Raw genomic sequence first — 11264 nt, 5'->3', positions numbered from 1 at the left:
AAGCCTGTAAGTAAGGAACAACGGAATGACAATTCTAAACCCTGATGATGAATTTGTAAGCCTTGCATTTTCCAGAGATTGCCAATCTGGCAGAGACTGGGCTGAACGAGGGCCTTCCCTTCACGAGAACACTGTTGTTCCCACACTAACATGCTTGTGCAGGGTGAGTGTGCCCCCTTCCCACGCTGTCAAAGGAAAGCCACCAGAATATGAGCTGAAAGTGGTAGTGAAATCACTTGAGAGAGAACTGGGTCAGTCATTTCCTGTGCCTTTTCTAACTCACTTACTTGGTAAAAACTAACCACCACTGCTCCCTCTCCAGAAGCTGCTATTGCTGCAGGTGGGCCTGAGGAAGGATGCCCGTAAGGGTCTAACAACCTCACCAGCACACCAGGACAGGGTGAAGTCTACTTTCCAGAAATTTCAATGTATGTGTCTAATATACCAAAAAGAATAAGACTTCACACAAGAAATAATAGGCCAATCAAAAAATAATGACTCTTTATAAATTTGGATAGGGTCTAAGTTATTCCTTGTAATATATGTATATGTGGTCACTCTGTAGAGATTTGGGGGTGATTCATTCCCAAGCTGTCTTCTGGGATGATCGCCAGAGCTTCAAGTCCCCGAACGGCTTCCAGGATGGAGATGGCACTCTGGGATTCCTGACACCATGGTCTATATCATGTCCAGCTGAAAACGAGAACAATGAAAACAACACATTTAGGAGGGGATCAGCAGCCCTCAGACCTGCGGCTCCGGTGAGAGGCTGCATGGGAGCTGTACTAACAGTCACACACACGGATGAGTATTCTCTAACACCACATATTTCCCCATTACAGCCCTCAAAACTTCTCCACAGCAAGGCTGAGAGCCTAGTGTGTGGTCACGTAAGGCTGAAGGGCACGGTTTTTTCAGGCATGAGCTCTAGCTGCAAAAGCCAACATTTGCACAGCTTCCCAGGCACCCACAGCGCGGTGTGATGAGGTTCAGGAAACTTCAAAAGCCCGTCAGTCTACTTTGTTTATATGAAGCTAATTGAGAACACTAAGAAGTGGGCTTCTGAAGGGTGTTTGTATTTGTCAGCCCACACAAACTGCATGTTACACTGCTCATTTCTGGTGAAAAACATTTCAGTAAATTATAACATTCTTCTACTAAGGGAATAGCTTCCCTGGCTCTTTTTCAGTTCTTCAGAGGTGAGGATTAATCTGAATGAACGCTATATTTGAAACTGCAGAACTTAGGAATCCCCATTATGAAATTACCTATATGATTAAATCCGTGATGGTAATAATTAATTGTATGGTAATAATTAACAGTGCAAAGAGTGTCTGGTGTGTGTAAAATTAACACACAAAAAAACCAAGTCTACAATGACGGGTTTTGTGGCTGTATTTCAGATCAGACGGTTCAGTCTTTAAACACCTGGTGCTTATTAAAGTACTTACTAAATCATCCACATCGCCGCCTTCTTCAAGTCCTGCTGCGTCTTCCTTGGCTTTGTCTTTGGGGGCTAGAAACTATAAACAGGAAGTTGGTCATAACAATAAAATGAATATTTTTGTTTTTGTTTTTTATGAAAAGAACAAGCAAATGCAGAAAGGTTCTGAGACACAGGGCATGGGCTCTCTTGTTCCTAAACAAGACTAGTTTTGAGGTTTGATATTCCACACTAACTTGTCACCAGAGAGAGTTCTATGAGAGGAAAATATCAGTTCGTGGTAAAGAGGTGATTAACGGTGCACACCTGATACTTCATCTTTTCCACAGGGTGTGCTGGCATGTTCAGGTTAAGAAAATAATAAAGGCCCTGCCCTGCACCCCGAGTAAAACCCGCACCTCTTGTTCTCCTCTGAAAGGAGCAGAAGAATTAAGCAGTTAGTCATCTTTTTCTGAACCTAGCTGGGAACAAATATCAACAGAGAACAAAATGGGGGCCTGTTTAATCTTCCGCAGAGATTTGTGTTAGAAATGGTTTGTGTTAGAAATGGTTTGAAAACAGACAGATGAGAACACTCTACATCAGTGTGCTAAGAGCCGGAGCTTCTAAAAGGCAGACACACTGAAAAGCCTGGACGGATCCAGGAGTGATATCAGATTTTGAAAAGCACTGAGTGCTGTGGAAATTATCCGAACACCATTTCCCACTCTAGTCCTCCAGGCAGAATAGCAGGGAACCTTTCCAGACTTCACGGCATGGAAGGGTGGGTCTGACCAAGGCATCCTGTGCCAGCACAGAAGGTGACCTGCACTCCAGGAGAGAGAGATGAGCCTGTCTGTAGAAGTGTTTTAAATGGGGCAGTGGAGGTGGGCATGGCTTTCTGTTGTTATTCTGTGTGGCAAGCAAGCCTTCCAGTTCAACCCATGCAACAAGGAAAGCATGTACTTACAACTTTTTCTTTCCTAACATGAAAACTGTTTTCCCTACTAATCCCTGTTTACTAATCCCCGCTACTTTTATAAATGACAGGAATGAGCATCACCTCAGAAACAAGACCTACCATAAAGATATCTCTTCATCAAGCCATAAACCAGGGTCTCCCATTACATACGAGGCTTAGCACAGCTCATCCCTGGAAGTGTACCCTGCTCACACACGTGTCACAGAAGTGGAAGTGTGAGGCTGGTGTGCCTCACTGGCTCTGCTCTCAGCACTGGGACAGAAGCTATAGCAGTCTGGGGACAACATCTTCCCCTGGACTTTTTTCCTTACTTCTTGCTGATCTCCATTTTGACTGAGATTCTTTAAAGACATTATGGATATTCTCATAGCCCTATGGTGACCTTCCACTAGATTCTGTACAGACTTAGGATAAATGCTACCAGAGACAGAAAATCTGGGGCAGACAGTCTCAACAGACTGTAATGCAGTTTAGGTATCACTGATTCTACATATTTATTCTGGGTGATATTACTAAAGATATCTGAGGGCTAACTGCAGATAAATGAAGTTTTGCACATGGTTTACTATGTATTTCAAAGGGTAAAAATAAGCTATGTTCGCCCCTTGATTCTTAATCTTTACAGCTGTCCTGATTGATTATTACACTAAACTACCTTCTTCTGCTGCTCATTACCGTTAATCAACACAGACAATTCCCACATATCAGAAATAGATAGTAAGACTTACCTAGTTAGGGTGAAAAGAATAAAGCTCTCACAATATACCCTGTGAGGCCACAAATGACCAGCACCTCCCAAAGAAATGACAACCTCCATGGACCCAGTGGCAATGGCCCACTACACAAGGCACTCAGCAACCGGAAACATGGTAGGTTTTCTTAATGAAGCTTTTTCCTTTTTCTTTCTTTCTTTCTTTCTTTCTTCCTTTCTTTTTCTTTCTTTCTTTCTATTTTTATTTTATTTATTATGCATGCAGTGTTCTGCCTGCATGTATGCCTGCAGGCCAGAAGAGGGCACCAGATCTTATTAAAAATGGTTGTAAGTTACCATGTCATTGCTGGGAATTGAACTTAGGACCTCTGGAAGAGCAGCCAGCACGCTTAACCATTGAGTCATCTCTCCAGCCCAGTACTCCTTGATGAATATTAAAAAACCCTAATTCATCCTGGCGTTGATCCTCTAAGCTCCAGTTCCCACTGCCTCACCACCTGCAAGGCTTCATAGTGCAATTAAAGACTAAATTAAGACAGGATCACCTGCACAGTACGGTCATGGTGTATATAACTAAACACAAATGGCTCATCTCTGACATGAGGCCAAATTCCTACAAGAGCAGAGCAGCAGAAAAAAAGAAAAGGAAAAAAAGGCCCGAGTTTCCACCAATTTCAGAACATCTGCAGCTGAATTCCTGACAGATCTCCACATTCCTGCATAAGCAGATTATGGCTAAAGGCTGGGCCAGGCCTCCTTATCCTTCCCAAAGCCCCAGGCTGATCTCTTCTGACACTCCTCATCAGCTTTAAGAGCAAGTAATTTCTAGTGTGTGCAGTGACCAGGAAGCTAGAGAGGGAGCACTGGAGGACTGGCCTGCTTCCTCAATTGAAGAAGCAAATTCTCAGGTCACAGCAGAAAAGGGTAAGAGTTGTTGTCATTCTTTTCCTCTGCAATATGCCTAAGTGGACAGAACCAGATGGACACATGGGTGGCATGCTTCCCCTTCCTCAAACCATCATCACTTCCTTGGGTTTACCACAGAGTCTTCTCTATAAAGATCTCTAAGATCATTATAAAATGAGCCGACAGCAGCACTACTCCAAGCACACAAGACTCACTCGGAGAGTGCAATCAAAAGCTCCGCACAGGAACTCCATTAGACTGAAAGCTAACAACTGGACCCTGACCAACACCCATGACCGACACAGGCGGGCTATGGTGGCTCACACACGCAGTCCCAGCACTTGGAGGCAGAGGCAAGTGAACTGCCAGAGTGCAGAGTTTGAAGTGAGCTGGCTCTACGCAGGGGGTTCCAGGCCAGCCTGGGCTATACAGTGAAACTGTGTCTCAAAACAAAACCCCGAGGCTTTTACACTGGGCCAAGTCCAACACCATCAGATGATTACAGACTATTCAAAAACATCAGGTTGGGACAATAGTGGTAAGGAGATTGACTGGCATCTGCAAAGTCCTGCTCCAATCCCACTACTATAGCAGCAAAAAATAAGGAAACAAGCAAACAAACCAAAGCCAGATGTGGTGGTTCAATCATGAGGTGAAGAAAGGGAAGGATTCGGAGTTCAAAGGTCACCCTCCACCACAAGACAAGCGCAAGCCAGTATGGGTTACATGAGCCCTGGCTTAAAACAAATACAAATCAATCAAAAGGAACACAAGGTTGCTTAAAATGATAGAATCTGGGGTTTCACTAATGCTATTCCAGTTTACTTCATTCATAAGGATAATTAAAGTGAGGCGGGAAAATGCTGCAGCCTGGAGCGAAGGATACAGCTGGACCTTAGCTCTGCTGGATCCTGGAAGCCATCTTCAGAGCTAATTATTCCCAAACATCCCCCGCCCCTGCCCGCAGCTTATGGGTTTGTATAGGTGCAAATGCTCTAATTATAGGGGTTCTACCCAGCGTCTATCCAAGTATGTACACATATATGATTCTTCATGTATTCATTTACAAATGGAAATGACTCCCGAAACAAACCCAATGCCTGTCATCGGAAGAAGGGATAGATACGGCAGGAATCACAACAGGGACATTACACAGCTAGAACACAGGAAAGAGTAGCCGTGATAAATCACAAAAGGTATGACTTCAAGTCTACGAAGGCCAGCAACAGACAAAAAGGCTCTCAAGTGACAGTCAGTAGCAGCTATGCAGAAAGGTGCCAGGGAACCCTCCAAAGAAGCTTCCTGCAGTAGATGAGAATTAGCACAAAGACCTACAACTGGACACTGTGCAGCTGGAGAGAGTTTGAGCACCTAGTTCTCAATACGATGCCTGTATCACACCCTTCCCCTCAAGGCTCAGGGAAGAGGAGGTAGAAAGATTGTGAGAACCAGAGGTGACTGGTGACACCAAGGAGACAGTGTCTTCCAGACACAACAGGACTGAAATACATATGAATTCAAAAAAGACTATTTCAACACGAACCAACCTGAGTATGTTCAAGCCAGACAAAATCCCAGCATTGAGAAGGGGAAGTGTACACAAAGTCCCACCCCTAACCAAGAAGTTCTTTGCAATTGATACCTGCTGGGAAAGGGAAAATCAGTTTTCTTCAGTGGAGTGTCACTGGGTTTATCAACAACACTCCAGGTCAGGCCCCATGCCCAGGAATATTTGGCCAACTTAAAACAAAGTCCATGATTTGGGACTTTATTATTTTTTGTAGGCTCTTTGTTTCATTTTGGTGATTTTTTTTGTCTTACTGTTTTTTTTTTTTATTTCCAGGTTTATTGGGGTTTTTTGAGAGGGGAGAGGGAAAGAACGTGAAGTTGGGTGGGTAAGGAGGTAGGAAAGAACGTGACAAGTAGGGGAAGGGGAAAGAACGTGATCAAAATATACTGTATGGAAAAATTAATTAAAAACAATAAAGCCAGGAATGGTGACATGCACCTGTAACCCCAGAGATGTGGGAGGTAGACAGGAGGGTCACTGGGGCTATCTAGGTGTCAGCCTAGCTCCGTGTTCAGTGAGAGAGCCTGTAATGATTAGCGTTTATTGTCAACCTGACACAACCTGGGATTACCTGGGGAAAGTGTATCAGTAATAGACTGTCTAAATCAGGTTGGCATGTGGGCATGTCTATGGGCAAACTGTCTGGACGGCCTTAAAGGCTGTGGGGAAACCCAGCCTGAAAGTGAGCAGCATCACTGGATTGGGAACATGGACTGCGTAAGAACAGAGAAGGCTGGGTAAGTACTAAGTATATATGCATTCATTCTGTCTCTGCTCATCACTGGTCATGACTATCTGCTTTAGGTACCTGCCTTGACTTTTCCACAATGATGGACTACAAATTGGAGTTGTAAGCCAAATAAACCCTTTCTCCCCTAAGTTGCTCTCTGTTAGGGTATTTTATCACAGCAAAATTAGGACACTACCTATCTCAAAGGAATGTGATGGAGTGTGACAGAGCAGGACACCTAATATCCTCCTCTGGCCTCCCTGCATACACAGGCACATGCACCCCCACATACAAGTATGCATACGCTATGCTCACACAAATACACACACACACATACACACACACACACACACACACACACACACATTACACTGGGGCCAGGAAGTGGCGAACACCTTTAATCCCAGCACTTGGGAGACAAAAGCAGGAGGATCTTTGAATTCAAGGCTAGTCTGGTCTATAGAGCGAGTTCCAGGACAGTTAGGGCTAAACAGCAAGCTCTGCCTTGAAAAAAACAAAATAAATAAATAAATACATTGGCAGAATAGAATCACTGAAAATGTGAAAGAAAAAAAATGGTGTTTTCTAGATGCAAAAAGAAGCCGGCCAGGTTGATGTGAGATACACTTTTGCAGAGGCTCTAAGACAATACACACTGAAGTGCTCTCTCAGAGCTGGCATGCCATAGATTTGGCTGCATTTCCTGGCTTCTCATCTGCCATAAGTGGAGTTTTACTGGCAGAGAAACACTGTCCACCAAGCACGAAAGCATCAGGTAGCCGCTGACAGAAGAGCTTCTCCCACCTGTCGTACCCACGGCGCTACCTCCCCTCAAAGATGGCAGCATCCCAGTTGTCTTAAACTACAACTGAAATCGGTCTGGGGATATTAGAATTATCCAAAAACTCCACCTTATTCCTAACAATTAGCCGAAATTTCTCTAAAGCTTAATTATCAGACATTGAAACTCCTGATGCATAGGTTCTGTGCTCTTTAACCCAAAAGAAGATATCACACGTGCGATACAGAAGGAGTCTCACACAATCGGAAAGCATTCTCTTGTCACTGAGATGTGACGTTTTTGGCTAAGATGTGCTGGGGGGGGGGGGGTAGCCTAGCTTTTGAGTATTACCACTTCCCACTTCCTGTAAAAACTAGAAGATGTAGTCAGTTTCACCTAGATGGCAGATTTCTCACAATGCATAATGACTAGAGAGAAGTAAATTATATATGAACTTACTACTGTACTTAGCAAGAGCCGACTGGCATAGATTTATTCCAACTTCTCTAGGCCTGTTCTAGCAAATGCTATCTGATGTTTCGTGGGTAACATGAACATTTGTAAAAGCTGACTTTAAGAGAACCCTTGGTAACCTCAATAAACCTCATCCAATCAGGTGAAAGCCCTGAATGACACAGCAGGTCTCTCCCAGGAGGAATTCAAGATGGTGACACAGGCACCCCTGCCTTGATCTCAAACCAGCCAGTCTTCTGTGTGCTAGACAGCAGACAGGCAACAGTGATGACAAATGGGGCCCAAAGCATCCACCCTGCTTATAACCTGCACAGATTGTCCAGATGAGTCTTAGATCTGTTGGGAAGGATGCTATCTTGAGAGGGCTTTTGATTTTGAAGGGTTACCCTCTTGTATCTTTAAACTTGATAAGGTCATAATAGGTCAGTGGCAGTCAGCACCTATCATCAAGGAGGATGAAGGCAATCGACGTACCTGTCTTTACCAGTATCCAACTTGACTCCTCCCTCGTTACACTTGGGGTAAAAACCTGTACTCACAATCAGCCTGTGTGTGCATGCAAGTGGAGGTGGACAACCTGGAAACTTAATGAGTAGTCTTCCTTCTATACAAGTTGTGGATAATACAATATGATGATTGGCATTTTCCCACCACAGGTCACTTTTGTATTCTCTAATATAACTTTAAGCCAAGTTTAAATGCAGAAAAATATCTAGAACTTCTTATTTTTTTAAAGGCCTCGGTTGAACAATTCCTCCCCATGGGTGTTTCTTTGAAGACCCTTGATTGACACATTTCAGTTTAAGGGGAAAATATTGCTACAACACTGTATAAAGTGACAAATCAAAATAAAACCAAACATTTGAGCGACATTCTCAAGCCCATGGCACTCAGTACTGACTGTGGCAGAAGCAGCTGCAGGCACTGTGGAGCACTGAGACAATAATCAGTACCATACAGCATTCTTCTAGTGCTACGACCTTAGTTCTCTAGGGTAGGCCCATTCCTGCTCTTTAACAATGAGTGCAGGGTAGGCATCAGTTGGGGGAATGCTTCCTGTACAAGCGAAAGGTCTTGGGTTCAAGTCCCACAGTGTATGCACTGGTGTGGTGGTGTATCCTTAGCAGTTGGGGGATCAGAGAATTCAAGGCCACATTGAGGAGATGGCCCAGTGGGTAAAACACTTGTTGCACAAGTAGAGACCCGAGTTTGAGTCCTTAGAACCCATGTGAACACTGGCGACTGTGTACACCTCTGGAATCTTAGTGTCCCTACAGTAGAAACAGCAGAAGCTTGTGGAAACCCTAGAAGCTTGTGGGTCAGCTGCAATGTCACAGGCAGCAGCAAGAAGAGATCCTGCCTCAAACAAGGATGACACCAAGATTGTCCTCTAACTGCCACACCCATGTCACAGCGTAAGTGTGCCTGCACTCACATAAACACACACTTAAACGGGTGCACACATACACACACACACACACACAAAGGTTTTGTTTTTAAGTTCAAGGTCTTTCTTAGCTACACAGGAAATCAAAGCCAGTCTAGGCTATAGACCCTGTCTCAAAAAAAAAAAAAAAAAAAAAAAAACAAATAAAAATAATCAAGAAAAAAACTTGATTCTTGCTGGCTAACTCCTCTCCCTCATAATACTCGGTTCCTGCCTCACATCTTTTCTGAGTTGAATTTCCACTCTGCCCGAAGGTAGACAAACAATAACCGTTCCCAGACTTGTCCCTGCCATTCCCTTACCGGCTACTCTGGCCGAGTTCTTCGTTACCACCCGTGGTTGTGCCCAGTCTCCATCACAGCCCTGTGCCCCCAGAACTGACCAGCTGAGCCCCTACAGGTCAAGGTGCTGTCACTGTCCCAGTCTGTGACTAGCACAGAGCAGCTGAGTCAGCGGCCAGCTGCCAGGTAATGTGCTGGCGGGACTGGGTCAGCCGGGGACTGCGACTGAAGCAGGAGGTTATAAACTATGTGCTCTGAGCTATTCAATTTAATTTCATAAAAATTTCATTACAACCTTGAGATACAAAGAAGAATTACTGAACTAAATAGCTACATATATTTGACTGACAGTTGAGTCGGATTTAATATTCAATACATCAAACAAGGAGGCCTTAGCCTAACAGACATGCCAATCAAAAGCTCGTGGGTTCCATATACATGGGGTCTTTCACTGAGAACACCTGACTATTCCCAGAGCTAGATTAGGAGTGTTTCTCTACCGGCTCGACACTATATTCACAAAAACAGATTTACAACCTCAAACAGAAACTCCTGAGACCTGTCTCAAACCAGCAGAATCTTTGGAGTGGTTCCTATCTTTCTTTTTGTCTTTAGTGCAGGGGGACAAACTCATTACCTCATGCATGTTATTTTAGCCAATTATTCTACCCCTGAGCTACATCCCCAGCCCTTGCTGCTTAACCAGTACATTTAAAAAGAGACAGGGAAGGTGCAGCTAGATGGCTCAGTGGGCAGGTGTGCTGCCATCAAGTAGATAGTCAGAGGGGACTGAGACCTTCAGTTGTCTCTAACATCTGCACATGCGCCATGTGCCTCAGCATGAGTCCCGTCCCACCCCAACACACACACACACACACACACACACACACACACACACACACACACACACACAAATTTAAACAATTCAAGGTGGGGAGAGAGGGCACTTGGCAGGCTTTGCTAGGCTCTAGGCTAAGCAGGATACACTGGAGTTCAACAGTTCTACGGCTACTGAAGCTGGACTACAGGTGGAGTCTAGAACCATAACCACGGGAAAACAAACGGACAGAATATCTCTTCTAAGAACACTGCAGTTGAGGCAGGGGCGTGGCTAATAAGGAACAGGTGAGCTGTGTCAGTAGCTTCCTCGGGGTGGAACTCATCTAGAGACAGGGAGGGAATTAGCTCATCATACCTCTGTGGCCTCCTCAGCTGTGACAGAGCTTCCAGGGCTTTCATCCTTGGTGATCAAAGTAACTCCATCTAAAAAGTAAGGTAAAGAACAACCGAGACAATTTTATCATCAACCACGGGCTTCCCTGTGCATGTGCACTTGTGTATGCATATGTGCATGCATGGACACACACACACACTCACACAAGCAACATGTGCCCCATGCATACAAACAAGCATATGCACATACATGCATACCACACACATGAAAACGAAAAAGTAAAAAGAGAAGTCATATATACATACATATGTGTGTGTATATATATATATACTTAAGTAGCATAAATATTTGAAGAAAACGCCACCACCTTACCCTGAACAACAATTTCCCAGAAATGATTTAATTGTTTAATTTCTACTTTCTCTTGAAGGTCTTTCAGGAAACTGTTGAAGCGCTGCTCTTCTGAAAACTGGGGGTGGGCAAGAGAAGAAGAGGCAAGTCAGGGCAAACACAAAGCCAAGCATAGCTCCATACCAATGCATTAGACTTGAACCCATCAGAAATTAAGTACATGTTGGTAACCAGAAACCAGCAACTCAGACTGCTCTGGCTTTTGTGAGCCAGAGAGATGGCTATCCTGGAAAGGCACGGAGCTGTCGAAGTCACATAGATTTTGGCAGCTTAGAACTTTGTTTTCAAACAAAACCACACTTTACCGAATGCTCATTCAGCTCAATACACTGATCATCTGACTTCGAGAATTATCAATTTATCTAATCTTTGT

At 44.2% G+C, this 11264-nt stretch overlaps 1 protein-coding gene across 1 annotated transcript in view; it reads right to left on the bottom strand.

Moving 5' to 3' along the window:
* Positions 1–473: 473 nt before the first annotated feature.
* The window catches only part of Xrcc5 (X-ray repair cross complementing 5), a 92862-nt gene continuing 82071 nt past the window's right edge, over positions 474–11264 (bottom strand). The window contains exons 18-21 of the mRNA XM_050123763.1: positions 10853–10949; positions 10502–10569; positions 1452–1523; positions 474–693 (exon numbers count right to left, since the gene is read on the bottom strand). Coding sequence (XP_049979720.1) covers positions 679–693; positions 1452–1523; positions 10502–10569; positions 10853–10949 — 252 coding nt within the window. The 3' untranslated portion in view covers positions 474–678. The remainder of the gene's footprint in view (positions 694–1451; positions 1524–10501; positions 10570–10852; positions 10950–11264) is intronic.

This window comes from Alexandromys fortis, unplaced genomic scaffold (genome assembly GCF_014885135.2).
Source record: "Alexandromys fortis isolate MF-2015 unplaced genomic scaffold, M_Fortis_MF-2015_v1.1 scaffold_220, whole genome shotgun sequence".
NCBI lineage: Eukaryota > Metazoa > Chordata > Mammalia > Rodentia > Cricetidae > Alexandromys > Alexandromys fortis.
The sequence above is the reverse complement of the archived record's forward strand: the minus strand, read 5'-3'. Positions and strand labels throughout refer to the sequence as shown.